General features: G+C 36.0%; 1 protein-coding gene across 1 annotated transcript in view; it reads left to right on the top strand.

Moving 5' to 3' along the window:
- LOC149803201 (ADP-ribosylhydrolase ARH1-like) overlaps positions 1-22,314 on the top strand; it is a 60,337-nt gene that overhangs the window by 7,398 nt on the left and 30,625 nt on the right. Inside the window, exon 4 of the mRNA XM_089952820.1 lies at positions 19,097-19,198. Coding sequence (XP_089808946.1) covers positions 19,097-19,198 — 102 coding nt within the window. The remainder of the gene's footprint in view (positions 1-19,096; positions 19,199-22,314) is intronic.

Raw genomic sequence — 22,314 nt, 5'->3', positions numbered from 1 at the left:
TACTCTTATGCAATGCTTTGCTTGTGCCTGTTAATATCTGTCAATATTCATCTTTATTTCGTTATTTCCACCCATCATCCTTTTTGTTTTCATAAACAAGTTTTGCATATAAAGCTACTTTTGTTTACATTGTCTTTGACATTTCTGTTGCACATAGTTTGTTTGACACTCACTTCAGATTTTTATCTTGTGGAAAATGATTTTATACTTGCATTACTATTCAGTACTTTTATTTACACTTTCATTTGTCAGTTCCCATTAATTAGTCATTTATTAATTGCATTTTGAGATGTAAAGTGGCAGCAAAATTTGCAAGGTGTAAGAAGTTCAAGATCTCTAACTATGCATGGGGTGTGCTGCACATGCACTAAATGCACTTTTTCATCACTATGCGGTGTCTGTACATTGTGTGAAAGTCTTAAAGGCAGGGAGAGATCTGTCAGGTCTAAATCTATGGACACTGTCATTCTGAGTCTACCGTCTAAAGCTGCACCAGTAAACAGAAGGATGCCATAATGGTCACTCTCACATTCCTAGAACTTTACCATCTTCTGCTGTTACATTGGATATGCTTGAGACAGAAGCATGGAGCACATATGTGCTGCATCATCCCACTTTGCCTGTGTCCCAGATGAGATACAACTTACTCAAGAGACAGTGATGCAGATGTTGACTTTAGGAAACTTTGTATCAATTTATCTTTGTAATACAGACTTGGACATGATGTGAGAGTTTTTGACCACATTTTGGCATCCCAATTAACACAAATCCTTACTCATGCCTGAATAAGACCAGTGCTTATCCTTTCCATTTGTCTCAGCAATATGCCACCATCATGGTGTCTGACCAGCCAGTTCAACTGGCCACAGAAAGCCAAAACAGCTAGCAACAAGAGGTGGTTCTTCTGATGTCTTGTGCTCAAACTTGCCCAGGCATTCCATTGTATATGGCATGTTTGGGGACTCATACAACCAACCCATCAGCATCACCACTAAGTTATGCATCCAGCTAATCCTGCCCAGCCATACAAGCTGTATCAGGTGACCAGTGAACAGTTCAATTAATGGGTCAGGGTAATTATGACAAATATAGACAGACAACACAGTATGTTGATGGACAATGCTGCTGCCTCTTCCATTCCACTGGGTGCTGGAGGATAACCCATTGAATACTAGAAAAACATTGATCATCCGGTCTATTCTGACTCTATTTAGGAGTGTATGGAATTTAGATCCAAAAGGTGATTAAGAAATTGTCCCTCACTGCCATATGTGAGCTAGGCCTACAAAATCATGGGTTCAATAGACGCTAATATTAAGGATGATCATCATCTCATTCTGTCAACTGTCATAGTCAGCAAAAATTAAGGATTAAGATCATCTGTTGGGTAAGATCTGAGATTGTTGGACTTCCAAGGCCTTCTTTTCAGATAGCCAGTTGCCAGTTTTCCTCTCCTTCCTGTGGTATCATGCACACTTGGTCAGATACTGTGTAGAGATCCCAAGCTTACATAAAGATATTGTGGCAATTTCGTAGCATTCATGTGACATCAAAACTTATGTGGAACATAATGTCCACTTTATACCTGCTTGATCTTACATTTTTAGCTATTTTGCATTTGGCCCAAAAGTCTGGTAATGAACATGCTTTAGAATCAACTTTTCTTATCACAAGAATGATTTACAGGGTATACACCACTCTATAACCAATGCCACGATGTTATCACTTTACCTGGTTTCGGTATGGTGAGATCCCATTCTCAGCTCTTCTTCACTTAAGTTGCATCACATGATGGCTCTGTGTTCATTACCATTTCATTCTCTACTGCATTTCAATGACTATGTTTGGATTTGCAGCAGCAATCAGCATAAGAGATGCCTCTTAAGCTTTTCTTATGCCTTCTTTCAGTTTTGTCCCACATCTGTGTCTGCCAAGTAAGAAGGCAGAATCCCACTCAACAATAGCAGTTTCAACCACAATGAACTTTAGGTGGCAAAAGGTCCCTCCATTTTGTAAGCAGCCTAATATATGGGAGGGTAAGTTTTTCCTCAGACAGTCTCCCAATACTTGTATGTGATGTGCAACCCCAGTTAACCACCACCAACTTTCCTGTAGGCACAAGACTATTTCATTTTTGGCAGGTTTGGATCAAACATTTCTGCAAAGTGATTTGGTGATCCAAGCTGTTTTTGAGGAACTAAAGATTTTGTTCATCTAGCCTTCTACTCTCTAGTAAACCCCCTCTTCCATAGTGGCAGTCTAACCTGGTCTGAAAAAGGCAAAAATTCTACAGGGTTAAGTTTTGGACTTTTCCTTGTGGCAAACAATAATGGAAGACTCCAACTGGTAATAGACATGAACCTCCTCAAAACATACATAGCTACACTGAAGTTCAGAAAGGACACACCATGGTCAATAAGGTCTTTATCAAGAGTGACAGTTTTGTTATTAGTCTTGATTTGACTAAAGCACATTTTCATATCCCAATCCTTCTGTCTTTGCACATGTTGCAAGGTCATTGGTTTCACATTTCTAGGAATTGTTTCAGTTTCTCCACCAAGTTTATTCACCACTTGTGTAACTTTAGGAAATAAACATTGCTCTCTCCTAAATCCAGCAATCCCCGAAAGACAAAATTTCCATCTTTTAGATCTATATGGTATCACGGTACCAATTGTTTTTCCATAGACCTTAATGCTAATGTTTGGGGAAATAAATATATTTTCTATCCTACTTTAGCATGCATGTCACACACTTTTCTAGAGAGCAGTGTTAGATTGTCAATTTGACAATGACAGAACCAGGTACTCCATTGCATTTAAGAGAGATAACTCCACTGGAACTAGACAGGGGTGAGAGTTATCTAGTCACAACAGGCACATTTTCAGCCATGTGTACCATATTTTAAAAAAATCATAAAAAATACAAAATATAATCTAAATAGAAATTAACATACACTCACATGTTGCCAAGAGGCTACACTTTTTTTTAAGCCTAACAGAAAGTATAACTCTTACATAATGCACCAATCACAGCTAGTGTTGTTCTTTATTTCTGAATGCAATCTTCCCTACACCTTAGGCTCCGCCCACCTGGTCTTGTGCAATTGGTACCGTTATACCTAAAGCAAGCCTTAATTTTTCCTATAATCTGCAAAATGGTTCGGGACTGTATAAGTAACAAATGTACTTAGTCTCACTTGTGAAAAACAGTTTTATGAGTTGCTAAGCTATGTCTTATATGAATGTGTATAGAAATGTCATTGAGCTGTTTTCAACTCTTGTTTTCATACTTTAGCTTCACTAGCAAAATCATATTTTGAAATAAAATGAATTCTTTTAACTATGAGTTGTGTCTTATTCATATCAACACTTATCTAACTTCACTTTGGCAATATGGGATAAATCACATTATGTCATATTATGTAATAGCAAGGTCAAAGGTCAATGTAGTAGTTAGCATGTACCTGTTCTACTCTTAAAAGGACATTTTGATCTAAAATAAAGGACTTTATATTTGTTTCATAAACACAGAACTTAACATCAGGGACAGGTTGATATGACCCAATCTTAAAAAATTGTCTAGGCTATCAACAACTTTCACTGCCTCTTAATAAATGGGGTCACTAACCCCAGTCCTTTCACACAGTTCAGCCTCCCCCATCCCTTCTGTAACATAAACAACAAACTTTCCTCCCCTAAATAGTAACTAATATTCATACAATAAGCCACACTGTAATCATACCTTATACAGTACAACTTTTAACCACTTTGGATTGGAATTTTTAATAATTTGGGGAATCAAGACCAGAAAAATGCCAAGAAAAAGTACTAAGCCTGGCAAATCCAAGGGAGTTAAAAACAGGAGGACAGTGTGTTTCCAAAAGGGACATGTACCTCACAATAAAGGGTTCACATACGACAACAATAATGATCAGAAAACAGAGAACAGAAAGTTTATAAGACTCACATCAGATCAGTATGTGGAGGCTGTGCCAAATCATAGCAATGAGAATCCATTGGCACCGGTACTGCTACGCCCGCTACCTGCATCAAGACTTCAGGTGGAACAGTGTGCATATCCATCTGTAATAAAAGGGTAAATAATGTAAAGCATACAGACACATGCAATTTGTATGGGTCATACACATTAAGTTCATATTAATTGGCTTCAATTAAACTGGTGTAAGAATAATTTAAAAAAAAACAAAACAAACAAATAAACAGTAAGCTTTGCTCTTACAAATTATGGAAGCAGTTTTACTATAATTTGCATAGTTATTTAGTGATACTGTAATATTGTATCATTAATCTTCTGATTATTGGCAGAAAAAGTACTGAAAATGTAACTTTTTATTTCTTGAAAAGATTTGTGCTATGAAGGGAGATAACTTAATGAGATGCCTACACATGTGTAGTAATTTTCTTTTCATGTCTTAATTATCCATGTCATACAAGTCATTTCACATAAAAGTAATTTAAATTACATGCACTAAATCAAAGAAAATTACAATGCCAGAATGTGAGTGTTTACATAATCAAAGATCTATATATATATATCTTTATATAAGTACAGCAGAGAGTCTCAGGGTAGTTATTATTGTTCTTGTTTTCTGTCAGAGATGAGGAGTCATCCACTAATCGCATTATAAATGTTCATCAGAATGAAATAATGTGGAACAGCGTCTTCAGAGAACATGCACAAATATCCCCAAAGTGTTTGGGGTTTTTGAAATGGGACCAACAGTCTGAGGAACAATGGGGCCTTGGTTGGAGAGAACGGGCAATATGCAACACATGCAGTTATAAATCAGCAATGTTTAATCTGTATGAAGAAATGTATAATAAAAATCCTGGACGCAAAGCAGCCAATATAAATAGAGGGCTACAAGTGGGGCTGACACAAGTGTCCATGGGAAATGCTGGCCTAAGGAAATTACTCATGTCTGCCAGTATTCCTGCCCCTTCCACAAAGGGGATGCAAAAGGTTTCAAACAAAATTTGTAAAGAGATCATACAAGAAAATATTTTGGATATGAGAAGTCGGAGACAAAAGCTAAGAGAAATTAATATCGCAAGGGGAAATCCACCTGATATCATTGATGTACAAGGAGATGGTTTATACAATAATCCTTTGTATTCTGGTGTTGGAAAAACTCCATTTCAGCCAGCAACACAAGTTTGCTACTTACAGGCTGAAAATGTAACATCAAAGAATGACATTATTGCTCTAACAACTAAAAATAAATTGTGTTCTCATCACATACAACACCAATCAGATGAACTTAATATGACAAATAAGACCTGTGATTGCACTGCAAATATAAGTATGGAAACTAATATTGGTGATGAGGAAACTTGGGCCTCGGAATGTCTTCTCAACCTATAAGAAGATAATTTTGAAGTGCGGAACATAACAACTGATCCAGATACAAGCAGCTATAGGGCTGCAGTCAACCTATACAATGAGGGGATCACTCAGACTATCCCTAAACAGTTTATTGACACAAGACATTTCTCTGAAAACCATAGGAAATATATAAAAAGGTGCCCAAATTTGGTTCACATGATGCCAGGGCTTACCAAAGCTGCTAGACAAAAAATGTGTCAAAGGTTTGCCATTGACTTGAGTCAGCGGTGTCAGGTGGAGTTTGAAAATGCTTTTAATAAACTTAACGGGGATACTGACAGAGTCAAGGGTTGCCTTTCATACAGTGTAGATGCTATTGTAGTGTTACCAAGGAGATCATAGTCTGTGTACTGATAATTCATATGCATGCAATGGTAACTGGTTGGAGAAAAGTCCATACTTGCCATCTAATTTTAAAATGCATGTAACAAAACTGTCTGAAGGCATATTGCGGGGTTGTATTAATTATCGTTTGGGACCATTAAATTTGGAAAAAACAAAATTAAACACAAATACTCAAAAGGTTGAGGCAGTAAATAGGGTTTTAAGGCGTTCATTACCAAGATGTATAACATGGACAAGAAATTTTCCTGGTAGAGCACACAGTGCAGTGCACTCTTTAAATAATGGGCCTGGGGAATCCATACTAAAACTATGCAATGCAATTGGCTGTAGCATTTCGTCTGGAACTAGGGTTGCTCAAAGACTAGCTCAGGAGCAGAGAATTTTTACACGATATAAAGCATACAAAAAGTCAATGGCATTTAAAAGAAGAAGGTGTGAGAAAAGAACTTATCTTTATAAATTGTATGAAGAATTTCAAGAGAAAAAAAATTACAAGAAAGGGCTATTAATGCCAAATGTCAAAAAGAAAAGGGGAAAGAAGACCATGTAAATAATAAATTACCAAAAATCACTTAAGCCTGCATTACCTATATGACACAAAGTGGTCTATGGCAACCGGTACAGCTTCCTTGAGTCCTACAGTGTTCTCCATCCTGGTTTATGGCATGTTGTTCTAGAACTAGATGTTTACTATTTATACATGATTTATTATGACATATATGTGAAATATCTAAAAGGTGACCATAATCATCCATACGTGGTATATTGTTTTTAAATAAATTATTTTGTCGCATGTATGACAGTCTATGAGCAGACACAACTGATATTGAGCCATCTGGCCATACAACTTTCTGTCTGCCATAGCCGTCTTTATCAAATGCCCCTCTCCAAAACCAGCATGTGTTTTTTTCTGAAGATTTTTTACATTTTCTATGTAAAAGTCTGTCAATATTAGACCAAAACTTCTCAATATCCATTGTTTTACCAAATGACACTATGACAGTTTATAAATGGCGGCTATGTATACTCGTTACTATGGATACACTGTGAAGCTGATCTTACCTTTAGGTATCACGGTACCAATTGTTTTTCCATATACCTTAATGCTAATGTTTGGGGAAATAAATATATTTTCTATCCTACTTTAGCATGCATGTCACACACTTTTCTAGAGAGCAGTGTTAGATTGTCAATTTGACAATGACAGAACCAGGTACTCCATTGCATTTAAGAGAGATAACTCCACTGGAACTAGACAGGGGTGAGAGTTATCTAGTCACAACAGGCACATTTTCAGCCATGTGTACCATATTTTAAAAAAATCATAAAAAATACAAAATATAATCTAAATAGAAATTAACATACACTCACATGTTGCCAAGAGGCTACACTTTTTTTTAAGCCTAACAGAAAGTATAACTCTTACATAATGCACCAATCACAGCTAGTGTTGTTCTTTATTTCTGAATGCAATCTTCCCTACACCTTAGGCTCCGCCCACCTGGTCTTGCGCAATTGGTACCGTTATACCATATAGCCTATTCGACAAAAAGGGAAACAATCCCTACTCATTACCTCCCCTTGACAGAACTAGCCAGTTACTCATTGTCCTGATGTTTGCCATTTTCACTTGGTACTGTCCAAATCATACTACTTGGTCTTCCTTAATCCTGGATTATCTTTGTGATTTTCAAACTTGTCAGTATAGTCTTGTATAAAGGTATTTGATACATATTGTACTATTTAGTTTTTGAATTTAATTTTGGGAATTTGTGTCTGTGGACATAGACTTTCTAAGCATGGCCTTTGAGCCTGTAAGTCTGTGTGCTTCTTTTTTGGTGTGTGTGTGTGTGTTGTATTTTGATGATATTTATAGTCATCAGTACACACTGTACACCACCACTCCAGCTAACAAACACATTCGGCTGGCTGCCCAGCAGTACGAGGTGGTGACTAAGAAAGTATCTGTCACTTCAGCAAGCCATGGCCTATACTGGCCAGCTGTTTTATGGTATGTTGAGTCCATTTTGCCACATGTTCGACCCAGGAGGAACCTGAGTAAACTGTGTCCACATATGCCTATTTTACATCTATCTGACCATTGAGCAGGCTGCTGAGATGACTGTCCAGTCATCCATCCATCATACTTCCCAGCCATCCAAGCCAGCATTGCAAGCCATGGTTATTGCCTGGCCACTGTGTAAACCAATGGGTAACTTTTAAATGCCAAATGCGAATGCCTGATGGCTGCAGCTAATTTTGACCAGGCGTGTTGATACGCCTGTTAATCTGCACTGAAACTGCATCACTCCTTGGTTCTCCACTTTACACCTATCATGACACATTTATTGTTCAGTGGTAGAAGAGAGGAGGTTCAGAAGCAGGCAGCACAAGAACTGCCTGTCCAACTTGCAGTGCTGTTGGCACCCAAGTTCAAGCCCATTCAGTCCCATCAACAATGAGTGAAAATCAGAGGCAAAAGATAAGAGACCTAACATTGCAGAACAGCAGTAGTTTTGATCTCAGTTGAATATCATGTGGCAACAGGGACCTTCATTCAGTAGACAATGTATTAAAGCAGATAGGATGCAAGGTTTCTCCTTCTTTAGCCTTCCATCAACTGCTGATGACTTTCCACCCTGCCTGGGCATGATACTTCTTCATTTCTGGCAGCCTTTGATCAACATATTTCTGCAGTTGTTTTGGAGTTGATTCAGATTGGTTTATCCAGCCCTCTGTTATGTTTTCTTCTATGACCAACATGCCACCCAATCTTGGAAAGGTGTGCATTTAGTACAAGAAGATCTGGTCATTACTTGACAAGAACATGGTGAAGAGAGTTTGTAGACAGGATTCTCCATGATTGTACTCCAGTCATTGAGACGATCGTGGCGATTGTTATATTCAGAAGTTCTTTGGTACTAGGATATTCAAATTGGAGATGTCACTTTCTGTCAGGCTCGCCAGTGGCACCTATTTTCCATTTGAAACTTTCTGAAATGTAATCTGGCTGATCCCACTTTCAGAAAGTTTTGGATAAAAAAATATTATAAGACATAAAAACACATGTCATGTTTTATTTTCTTAATAGCATATGGAAATGTATAGTAGGTATATCTATTCTTTTGTAAGACTGTGAATCATCCTATGATTTTCACAAGCACACTTGCCTTCTGTCTGAACTTTACATAATTTCTCAAGTCCACTAAATATATTCTCATCTGTTGTGCGTGTTTTATGTTTACTAGTCCTCTCAGATAAATATGTTGCCTAGGTGTTGGCATCCCACTCAGAATTTCCCTGCCTATTAAAAATTGTGTTGCTAGAAAATTGATGGCATTAGTATCAACATGTCCTATTTTTATCAATAGTGTTATGACTCTCTGGTCTTACATTGAGTAGCAGAAGGAAGCAAAACTAACAAGTTTTGTCAACAAACTGTTTATTTCCCTGGAAAAGAAAGTGAAAATTTAAAAGGAACTTGAGTATTGTGAATTAAATCCCAATTATTCCTAAAAGTTGTATCACAAGTCCAAAAGCAAAGAGCTTCCCGAATGAATTCCAAACTTTAATGTGCTGATGTACTGATAGCACTGGTCAACAGTGAAATCATTACTGACTTGAAAAGGCCCTAATCTGTAGTATTTTGGTGTGCCGAACACGAATATAACCGTGAAAAATTTGTATTGGCTCTCGTTTTGAAGATATTCATATACCTCATTTTCTATGTTTCACTGTGTAAATTTCTCCAGTAGGACTGCAGCAACATCCGGAATAATGATGTAACATTGCATAATACCATCATGCTCACATCATCCACAGTTGATTGCATCATTTTCTGATGCAATGCAATACTAATGCCATGCGGCTGCTGAAGTAAGTTGACGTCCGCAGTGTACTATACATGTGTAGGCCTATTATACTAATGCCAGGCGGCTGCTGAAGCTGACGTAAGCAGTGTACTATATAAAGCCCAATCAGATAGGTTCAGCATTTAAAATATTTTAGACGTTGTGCGAGACAGTTCAAGCTACTGTTACATAAAACTTATTATTTTATCCATTTACGTACAATAAAGAACAGTAATGCCTCGAAAGTGTGTTAATACCGCGGACAATTTTTGCTATATTTGTGGGGAAGTGACATTTGCCAACCAGAAGAAAAGTATCAATTCTCAAGTGAAGAAGGCATATCATCTTTACTTCGGATGCAAGGTTGGTGACCAAGACAAGCCTTGGGCTCCGCATATATGCTGTGCTACATGTACAACACAGCTTTCACAGTGGTTGAATTGCAAAAGGTCATCAATGCCGTTTGCAGTCCCAATGGTGTGGAGAGAGCCAAGCAACCACCTAAATGACTGTTACTTCTGCTTGGTTCCTCCTCTTTCCGGCGGAATAACGAAGCGAAAGAAGTCGAGAATAGTCTACCCAAACATTTCGTCTGCATTGAGACCAGTTCCACATGGTGAGGGACTTCCTATTCCAGAACCTCCAGCAGAATATTCTCTTGATTCATCTGACGAAGACAAAGGTGAGTCGACCTGTTCTTCTCCTGGTCCATCAGCATGCAGTGATCCAGATTTTCACTGTGGTGCATCATCAACCCCACACAGAATAACACAGGAAGAACTAAATGACCTGATTCGTGATTTGGACTTATCAAAGAACAAGGCAGAATTGCTAGGATCAAGACTCCAACAATGGAATCTTCTAGAAGAAGATGTCACAATTACTGCATATCGAAAGCGCCACCAGCAATTGGAGCCTTTCTTCAGAAAGGAAAGTAATCTGATATTCTGTTCCGATATTGAGGGCCTCATGAATGCTTTAAAAATCACTCATGACCCACAAGAATGGAGACTATTTGTGGACTCTTCGAAACTGAGTCTCAAGGCTGTGCTTTTGCACAATGGAAACATTCTTCCATCTATTCCAGTAGCGTATGCTGTCCACATGAAAGAGACATACGATAACTTAAGGCAGCTACTGAATTCCATTGAGTATAACAAGTACAGCTGGCACCTCTGTGGTGATTTGAAGGTAGTTGCCCTTTTAATGGGACTGCAGCAAGGATATACAAAATACATGTGTTTCTTATGCGAGTGGGATAGCCGAGCAAGGGAAATGCACTACATGAGGAAGGAATGGACTCACAGGCAGAATGTAGCCATTGGAGAGAAGAATATCCAACACCCAGCTCTGGTTGAGGCTCAGAAAATCTTGCTACCACCCCTTCACATCAAACTAGGTTTGATGAAGAACTTCGTGAAAGCCATTGACCGGACTTTGCCAGCATTCCGATACCTGCATGAAAAATTCCCTCGATTCAGCGAAGCAAAGATTAAAGAGGGAGTTTTTGTGGGTCCTCAGATTCGAGAGCTTTTCAAAGATGACCGGTTCAACAACTTGCTGGAAGGTGACGCGAAACAAGCATGGAATGCTTTTCGCCTAGTTTCTACAAACTTCCTCGGAAATGTTAGGGCAGAAAACTATAAGGAACTAGTAGAAGACATGTTGATGAAGTATAAGAAACTTGGCTGCAATATGTCTCTAAAGATTCACTTCCTTCATTCCCATTTGGATTTCTTTCCTAGCAACTGTGGTATTGTTAGAGATGAACACGGCGAACGTTTTCATCAAGATATCGCAACAATGGAACAAAGATACCAGGGAAAATGGTCTACTACAATGCTGGCTGACTACTGCTGGACACTCCTCAGAGATGCTCCCGAACAGCTGTACAAGAGACAGGCGAAGAAATCTAAGATGTAGTCAATGACTTGATTTTTTATAGGTAGGCTATTACAGTTGACCTTTTACTATTGGAATGCATTTCGTTATGTAAACATTAATTTCTTGCAGATTACAAAAAAACTAGAGCCAATTTTGCAATTTGACTGTCATATTCGTGTTCAGCACATAAAAATTGATAAGAATTGACTAATTTTATTTCAGTAACATGACTTTTGTAAAAATTTGTTGTCCAGTGTAGTCTTGAATAGTTTGATGTACTGACAGTCTTGATGTATCAAAATCATGTAATACAAAATATCTTTCAATTAGTTTTCAATAATTCAAAGATAGTATTTTTGTACAAACAGTCAATGAGCACCATGTAATTTCCAATGAATAATTTTTAATGATTCCTCTCCAATTATAACTGAACGCAACTGTATGTGATTCCACTAGACTGATATTAAAATAATAATGAATAATTTTATTTATTGGAACCTTATAATAAAAACCTAAGACACAAAAAGATGACGATGATATGGGTAACAAGTTTGCTTCCAGAACTTTCTAAGGTCACAAGGCCATGTCATCATGTTTACAGATACTATCTTAAAGTCCAACTCACAACCATGGACAAAAGTTAGCTATGTAAACATTTATTTACAAATGACCACTAGCTTAAACTACAATCATTCATAAAAGTTAAGCTCACAATATAGATATACATAAATGTCAACATGGTGTCTTTCACAGTGATAAAGCTTAAGTATTCCACTTTAGTTAGTTTTTCCATTACAATTTGTGCAACACTTAGCATACACATAGCAAATTCATCTATAAGGTATTGGCTGTTTAATTTTAAAGGGGCTTGTGAGGCTGTGATTTTATTTTGAGCTGAAATATTTTATTTTCTTCTTCCAAAAAATATAATGGATACAGTTTGGTGTTATTTTGCTATAAATTAGAGCAAGATATGTTTTTCCCATCTATTGACAGATAGGAATTAAACAAAAAAGTGTCAGGCCCTGTTCCAGTACATTTAATTGTTGGTCCTTAATAAAATTGTGGTATACCATGGTATTTATCATGGTACTTTCAGAAATACCATGGTATGCTCAGCGCTGATAGTGACCATGCATCTTTTACATCAACCAGGTGGAAATGAGCTTTAATATTGTAAAACTTTAATTGAAATTAAAGTCAAACTTTACAAATAAAAAAAAAAAATCTTCAACATTTTCTAGAATTAATGTATGTATGGAGAATTAGAAACTGCCTGCTAAGAGATCAACCATTTATTTTGGTAGAGAGGAAGGGGCACCTAGGATTTTTTTTAAACTATCATTTTTTCTATATTACTTCAATTTAATTCTTTTCATCTAATATAATTTAATAGTATGAAGTCTTTTTTCAGTATATTAGAGTGGGATTTCTTTTCAAGTTATTTAAAGGTTGGAAATTTATAGTTTCAGGAGTAAAATATTCCAGCTCCACCACCCAATTAAAATGATAGATCTTGAGTTCAGTGCAAACAGAAGAAAATTCTCTGAATGCAGATTACGTCTTTTTTGCTGTTACTTCAATCTAAGTCAAGTGAGTCATATAGGTGGGTATTGAATTAAGAATCATAATGTGATATATTACAATATGAAGCAAAATGTTGCAATATTATGACAAAAAATTGATTTAAGAAAGAATTACAGATCACTGTTAATTTTTTTAAATAAAATGAATGCAAACTGCAAAAAATGTAATTAAAATTATTGAATCACGTAATTGAAATACAGTAGAGAAAATAAATAAAATGCAGTACAAGTTTTGCAATGAAACATAGAATAAAATGAGTTATAATTGAAGTCTTTTGTCAGAACAGGGAACAGTTTGTGGTTTATGTTTTGATAAACACAAATGCATATAACTGCAGTGAAGAGAGTTTCTTCTTGATGGGTTTATCAATCCTGAAGATCATCAACCATGGCCCTTTTCATCTGAGCCATTACTAGAGAGTCATCATCACTGTGTTGGAAATTTGATGTTGATAAGTTTGCAATGAAGAGGCATGATAACAGAAATGGCGGGAAATGACTTGACAGCACAAAGAGTGGTTGTCACCACTTTAAGAGTTTGTAGACAAGCCATTGCTTCATCTGCCAGACAAATGTCATCATCTGACAATGTGTTCAAATCATTCTCTTTTATTTTAGCCAGATCATTTGATCTCAAGTTATTAATTACTGCACATTACATTTCAAGAAACCTTGAAATCTTAAGTACTGTTCCATTTAATGGGTGCATGAGCTTAAGGTCTATCAGTTCAGCCTGGATTCTCAGTTTAGCTGCCGCAGTTGTACTTCGGTGGAAGAATGAAACTACTTGATGAATCCTGCTGAGGAGAATTTCAATGTGTCTGATCTGGAGACATTTGTTAAGCCAAATTAATTGTATGTAAAAATTGCGTCCTAAAAGAGTCCCTGCTGTGTCCATGTTAGATGTATTATCTGATACAATAGGTGGTATGAGAATAGACTGTATCTCCCATTCTTTGAGGGCCTCATGAATCACAGCAGCTGTATGCTCCTCTGTGTGCCCTTCATACATGCGCCAAGTATGAAGAACATAGTTTATCCACTTCCAATCCTTATCAGTGTGAGTTGATGTTATTGTCAGATATGATTCATTTGACCTCGACCTCCAACTATATGTTGTCAATGCAACCTTCTCAGCATTTTGTATGTATTCTGTTGCCAGGGCCTTGACCTGAACATATTTTGAGGAATGATCACTTCTGCAGATCGCTTTCTACCTGGAATATCGGGGATCAAGTGTATGTAAAGGTCTCTAAACTCTGGCAGATCCACTATTTGGTATGGACACAAGTCCTTTATGATAAATCTGCTCACCTTGTCAGTTATCAGTAAAGCACATGAAGAGTAGGAGTGGTATTTTGTGCCAATGAGACCTGGTAAGGTTCCCTGCATTGGTTGCAATGTTTTAGTTTGTGAAAGATTGGAAATATCATCTTACGATGAATTCCCATTAGCAGACATCAATGATCAATTCTCTGTCATCTTATAATTGCTACTTTTCCCAGTATGGTACTTGTTCATATGTTAAGTTAGATTTGTGATTCCACTGGAAAGTAACATGAGATTCACATAGGCTGCACAGAGCAATTGGCTCATCACCCGTTTACTCTTTATTAATGGAAAATGAGTCCATGTGGTTGACAATGCTTTCGAAATTTTCACCATGTTATGCTCAGCCATGCTTGAAATACTTGTCAAGGTCAATGTCAGTTAGTTGTCAGTGTCAGCAAGGTGCTTATTTGCTGACTATGAGAAGTTAAGGCTTCAAAGAGATGAAGATTCACAGGCATGTAACTTACATTTACCCATGCCGCAACTCCCCTGGAAACCAAAATAGAAATGTTACTGAAGCAGATTACTGGAGGTAAAGCTATGGAATTCAGTAGGTCTTTGTCAGTCTATTATAAGTAGTGAAATATGGCTGATATTAATTTATAATAATAATAGAGTTTGTTTGCAACTGTTTATCAAAATTTACGTCAATATCATACTATATTGATATAAGAAAGTTATATCATGATTATTGCATCATCAGTTTAATATCATAATATACTGGTATTTGATATTATTGCACATCCCTAGTGAGCCATACTTTCAAATCATTTACCACTTGATAATTCACTTCAGTTTTTGGAAAGGAGCCAAGAATTTCAGTCTGTTTAAAATATTCCTGTATGTACATTCATGATCTTAAGTTTGCAGTATATGGCAATTACTTTGTCCATCTATGCTTGTGGATCCATCTGTCATAATGTTTCATGCTAAAACATCAGTACAGCTTCACCTACTAACATTAAACTTGCACTATGGTTGAATTTGGGATGAGTACATGTATACCTTAAAAATAAACACATAGAGGGCTCATACTTTTGTTTTTTTTATTACAAGAGAGAGTAAACCTTCAGTTGGTAACACTTAGATAACTCCCATGATCCCATTACATAACAAATTACTTTCATTATGTGCAGCTTTCAAACTGCATCTAAAACTGCTTCAAGTAGAGAACTTGACTATTAATTAAAATTATTTCATCCTATCAGCAGCAGCATTACATAGGCTTTTATTACATAAATTAATGTGTAAGCATCAGCATCCACTTTCATGTTATTAAATAACTATTTTAATTTGTCACATGATCATATTACGTGTAGTCAAGCTGTTTTTATATAAGGACTTGTATCAAAGTTGGGTAGATATGATATTCAGCCATATTAGATTGAACATGAGCTTAATTTTAAAATGTTTCATCATGTTGAATCAGACACAGAAAACTAAAGCAAAGAAAAGTATTTGAAACTGAATGCATCAGTACACCTTTTAGTGATAGCTTCCAAGATGAGATGCATTTCTATCCAAGTCTGTACTGCAGAAAGACTATAACAAGGCTGCCCTCACCTTACACCCTCAGTATACCAACCTCTTATACAACAGTGAGATAGAGGAATCCAGAACAGATTGCCAAAAGGCAAATTTTGTACCAGCCAAGTGATCAGTGGCATAATGCTGGGAGAAAATGTCCAATTTAGATGAAACTTCTGTACATGGCATTCTTCTTGCAGAAAACCAAAAATAATGCCATCAACATGTTGCCCTTTTTAACCCAGTAAGGTAATGTCTTCACCCTTCACCAGAATGGGAGACACATTGCCTCTGACAACCCATTGCTGTCAAGTGAATGTACACTCACCTTTTAAAGTGCTCAAGTGCCTTCAACCAAAGTCTTATTCCAGACCTTTAAGAGACCCTATCTCTTTCAATAAATACCTATAGAAACCTGAGTTCAGCATGGATACCACAGGATTGATTGTTAACTCTGTATATGAGGGAAACCTTACAGGCCAGAAACACAGGTTGATTCATTTTAAAGATTCATTGTCAACAAGGAAAAAACCCATCTCATTCTATCCCAGCTCATCATTTGTCAGTGTATGGAATCCAAAACATCCTGTTGTTTTGAGCTTGTCTCCCCATGGAATGTCTCTTAGCAATCAGCTTGGTTGCCTCATCCCTCCACATGAGGAGTCATATCTATGCTTGAGAGTATCATTGCCACTAAGGTCTTCTCAATACTGTCATGAACTTTCCCATCCCATGCCACCACTTCATGAAACCTCCAAACCAATCACATCTTCTCAATGACATTATGAACTTTCCCATCCTATGCCACCACTTCATGAGACGTCCCAACCAATCACATTTTCTTATTGGCATTATGAAGTTTTCCATCCTATGCCACCACCTCATGTCACACAAAAAAAAAACAAAAAAAAATATGGAGATCTACTTGTTGGTCTGTCAATGCTACCAGTACTAGCTACAATCTTCCAACTTTTGAAGGCATGAAAAGTAACTGCTACAATCTACCAAATGATGGCTAGCTAATTCCTTTTGTTTTAAAAGGTACACCAGAAAAATAATTTTGCTGACGCTTCATTATGACGTTTGAGGCACCAGTCATTCTGCATAAATACAAAGCAAATGAAAACAAAATTCAGTCTCAATCAATGTTATACAATTATTTAATGTTGCAGTGCAATAAGGAACATACATTGTTTTGGTCCTCCAAAGCTGTCCTTTTGTGGTAATTTCAATAACACATTCACAATCATCAAAAATAGCTGATTACAATCTTCAAAAAAAAATTCATCAAAGGAAGTCAGCACAAAACTTAAATAACAGCATTGGAATCGGATAGATTGTAGCACTTTCCAAAGTGATTGGAACATGTTTAGTGTGCCATGAAAGTTTAATGTATGCAGGGGAAAAATATACGTATGGTCGCTACTTATGCAAATTAATTTTCTAATCAGTTGAAACCATAGATATATGGCTGTCAGGTTAATTAAAGATGGGATATCTTGCAAATTTGTTTGCTAAACTTTTTAATTTGTTCAAGTTTTCATTTCCATATCAATAGCCTCATCCTCTGAGTAGCCTCAGCAAGATGATACTGTCTCCAGCTGACTAAAATCTAGGCTACAGTAATTTAAGTACATGTAGCGTGTAAAATGATATAGCTTTAAATTGTGCTACTTGCAACAACTGTAGTGAATTGTTAAGTGACAATCGGATATAGATCAAATGATGACTAACATTTAAAAAAGAAATATGTGTTGTTGGTATTTTCTAACAGGATGTGAGTCATATGAAATTAAGTTTTTAACATGTGATCTATACTAGAATTCATGGATCTATTATACACAAGTACAGTACTTAATGGATTATGGATTGTAATGCACAAATGTATGCTGTCAATATACAAGTGTTTTTTAGACAGCTCTGTCTTCATTTAATCAAAAGCACATATTTTTACCCACTTTTATTAGCCTCCCCGCTCACCATACATTAAGTAAATGCATCATTTTCCTCAGCTAACTGACCTTGTTGGTCATAAAATGCTTCAGTCTATAACATGGTCGGGCTTTATGGACCCCAACTTCCATGTTATAAAGGGGTCACACCGTACTTTATATTAATTCTACCTATCTATCCTCCTATTTATCTGCCTATCTATTTATTTATTTGCATACCTATATTTATGTCTATGTATCTATCTACCTACATATGTACCTACACATCTATCTACCTACCTACCTACCTACCTACCTATCTATCTATCTGTCCATCTATCTATATGTCTGTGTCTCTATGTATGTAGGTAGGTAGGTGGGTATGTATGTATGTATGTATGTATGTATGTATGTATGTATCTATTTATCTATCTATCTAGCTAGCTAACTAGCTAGTTAGGCTTGTTTATTATTGAAACATGAATTCATATGATCAATGGTTATACAAATTTACTATTTTTAATCTGCCACTAAATTTCTATTGTCAAAGGGCATTTGACACAAATTCAGGTTTAGATTATTTATGGTGACAAAAAGTTTTTATAGCTTACTAGCCATGACATTGTTCTTGTCAAAGTAGACCTAAAACAACTGACATGGATGTGATGACATCATTACTGGTGACTTTATCTGCACTATTTTTGTTTGAATGAAACATTAATAAAGTTTGCTGATAAATACTGAACAACTATATTTATAGCTTATATATATTTTATTGTAAATTCAGTGCAGTGCTTTGCATTTTGTTAAGACAAGATGCAAATGATTCAGTTCTTTCCCTTCACATTACAAATCTTGAAAACAAAATCCCGAATGCAATAAATGCATTTCTATTTCAATCCAAATGAGTAAAAATGAAAAAAAAATGAAATGGTGGATTAAACTGCTTAATGAAAAATTGCAATATATTTTCAGAGATCATCAACAAAAAGTAGTGAGATTATGGTCTGAGATAAAATGCCAATTTAAATGGAATGTAAAAAGTATGCAAATGGGACACACTCATTATAAACAGAATGTGTATGAAATGCAAGAAAATTACAGATTTTGGTAAACTTACTTGTTGAAGTTCCCTACATGTATAAAAAGATTGTCTATTATGACTATTCAGAGCTGGCCCACTAAAAATATTTGTATGGTCACTTAATTGTATTGATTCATATATCTTCAGCTCTGATGAAGTGGGGTAAAGACACAGACAAAGAGAATCTCTATCAGAAGCTTGCCTTACATTACAAAGACTGCATGAAGGACATGGCAGGTCGAGCACCTGGTGAGTTAATTTGAAGTGGCTTTTTAGTTATGAGGAATTAGCATACCATTCAGTAGATATTTTTACTTACCATTCCTGTGTATGTATAGAACAAATTGGCCATTCCAGAAATTCATATGAAATCCCCATTTAGTATAAATATAGATTTTCCAGGAATAACACCTATCTGCTTCTTTATATTGTATATCTTTAGAACTTTATTTATCTCTCTGATTTTAGCTTCATTTCTGAGGTTAAATTAAACTGTTCAGTCCATAAGAAGGCACATAGCTTCCTTTTCCCTGGCATGATGTAGTAAAAATAAAGTGCTGAAAGTGTCATGGAAAAAAGCCAATCAACCAATGTAAATTGTCCACAGTAGATAAAATGTTGTACACTCTTTTAACATATCAAAACTTTAAATGAATACTCTATCCTTTAGATATTTTTACTATAGTATTTTGATGCCATTTTGTCTGACAAATTATGTCAAAGGTATTGGTATGGAATTGGAAAATCACATCCATAGGCCTGTAATTCATGAGTAGAAATTTGTCTTTACTACATCCCTGTCAGGGGCCCAGGGTGGTTGTGTGGTCTAAGGCACTCATCTTTACTGATCAATGCCACTCAGTTTTTGTGGGCTTGAGTCAATGTGGGGTTAGCCAATGTGGGTACATGAGAAAGCTTGCCATTAGCTTTCCATGGGTTGATAATTCTTCCCATGTTCCGCCACCAAATATACTGGCTGCCATATATAGCTTATGATGTGCAGACAAATGGTGCGAAGTCCACAAACAGACCACCACCTTATTCCTGCCCACAAATTATGACTTGAGGTGTGATTTCCCTATATCACAGGAATAGATATAATCTTGTATGCATGAACTTGTGTGAGCTAAATGGCCACATCCTTCTTATGACAGTGCTGTCATCACAAACAATTGTTCTGCTAATTTTATTCACAAGACATAAATTGTACAGGAGTAAATTATAGTTTCGACCAAAGGATTTTTGTAAAAGCTAAAACATTTCATTTCATTCAAATTGTGTCAGATCTGCCATCTTGTTTTCAGATTCTGTTTCCATTTAGAAATGACAGCAAATTAATTAAACTTATCTTTCTTGGAAATAGGGAAATTCACCATTTCAGGTCATACTTTGTGGCAGATGCCTTGCAAAGCCCCATTATCTGCATACTAATTCTTGCTCTCTGACAAGATTTCTCTACACTACACCAGTGCACATGATTAGTTCTTGCAGTCTCACTAAACTTAGCAGAGATGGGTATTTTCCAGCACGTACATTGAAATATTCATAAAATTTGAAATGGGTTTCTTTCAGCTTACCTACCCAAAGGCCAAATGAATTTAAGGTGGCCCTGCATCCCTTGTTCATTGCTCATTGTCTGCTGTTGACATATTCCTCCAATAACTCATTCAGCCCAATCCTGTTGTGAAAGATACCCATACATATTAATAAGGTGATCTTGCATGTGATTGGTTGAGCTTATTTCTGATCAGACCTGGAATGTGACCTTAAATCATCAAGATCTCAGATGAGATTTTGTTTATAGCACTTCTGGAGTTTCAAGAGATTTATCTATAGTAATTTCATATTGAAACTATGTGTACACATGGTACATTGGATGCAATTACAAATTTATCAGAGGAGAGCAAGTAAAGGATCAGATTTTAAATGCTTTTCATTTCTGCAGGATTGGGATTAGGCAGGGTTATTCCTTTAAAAAAATACAGAATTCATTTAGAATACAACAAAATAATACTCATTAGGGATTATAATGAATAATCTGTAATTTAAGCTGAAGCAAAATATGAAGTACAATATGACAAGCAGCACAGTAGGTTCATAATAATTTGATAACATAATTATAATATAAAACCAGTAAGTAGAATACCAATGAATTATTACAGTCTTGGGAATGAAGAGGTTTTTAGCTGCTGTTGGGTCTCTGAAATGCCTTGGGCTGACATTATTTCTCCTGTTTATAGAATTTATGATTAGTTCTTATTTGGAAGGTCAGTAATACAGACTTGAAATAGTTTTATAACAGGTACATATTTGAATATATATATATATATATATATATATATATATATATATATATATATATATATATATATATATATATGTACATGTATGGAACAATGACCAATGCTGCCAAGAGATCCATATAGATTTAGAAAGAAACTGTAGGCACATGTTGACAATGGATAACTGCAGAGTCAGCCCATACTGAAGGCAAGGTGCTCCATGGGAATGGCCTGTGTTAAGCAGCTTTGGAAACTTTGATTGATGATGAAGCTGAAGTCAAACAGTAATAAGATTGTTCCACCTTAAAAAAAGTTCTTAGCAACAGTCTTCATTGCATAAGATCATGGAACAGTGTAAGTAGTCTCTCAAATTGACACCATTCCGGCTACAACCCTTGGAGAATGTTGAAGCTAAAAGAGGAACTGCTTGTTCTTGTATTGTCTTGCTGCTTGCATATCAGTGCAGTTAGTCATCAGAATTTGTTCAGTTATTGTAATCCAGTCAGTGAAAAGAGTCTGTTCCAGTCATTCAGTATGGCACACAGAATCACATATATCATGACACATTTAAGTCATAGAACAGAATATAATCCACCTTATGGCTTGCTAGTCAGTTCTGACAGGCATACTATATATTCAGTCTTACATATGTATATCTGATTAAATATATATTTATTTTAATTCAATTGTTTCTTTGTCAGTTTTAATTTTTTTTTAATTTTTCTTACATGCTATTGTAATGTAAATTTATTCACTGGAGATGATATTTTTCTGAAAAATTGGTTAACCTGAATCATTTTTTTCATAAACACCAGGTGATGGCCTGGATGCTGACCTTGATTCAAAATTAGTAAACAAAGTTCTGTTTTTATTTTAAAATGATTGCTTGTTGTTGGGTCTTTGGGTTTAAGATGTAAACAACTTTTTTGTTTTTTATTTCTTAGAGAAAATTATTGGTTTTCATGGTTTTCATCAGGGTCATTTTTTATTGTACGTGACATAAACACGATCACGTGACCCCCCTTGATTTTGCAATTCTGGTTTTTCCATTACTATGCATTTGTTAGTTTTAATAGAGATGTG

The sequence above is a fragment of the Sinohyriopsis cumingii genome, chromosome 3 (assembly GCF_028554795.1).
Source record: "Sinohyriopsis cumingii isolate HCF-2022 chromosome 3, ASM2855479v2, whole genome shotgun sequence".
NCBI classification, from domain to species: domain Eukaryota; kingdom Metazoa; phylum Mollusca; class Bivalvia; order Unionida; family Unionidae; genus Sinohyriopsis; species Sinohyriopsis cumingii.
This window is presented reverse-complemented; position numbering and strand designations above follow the sequence as displayed.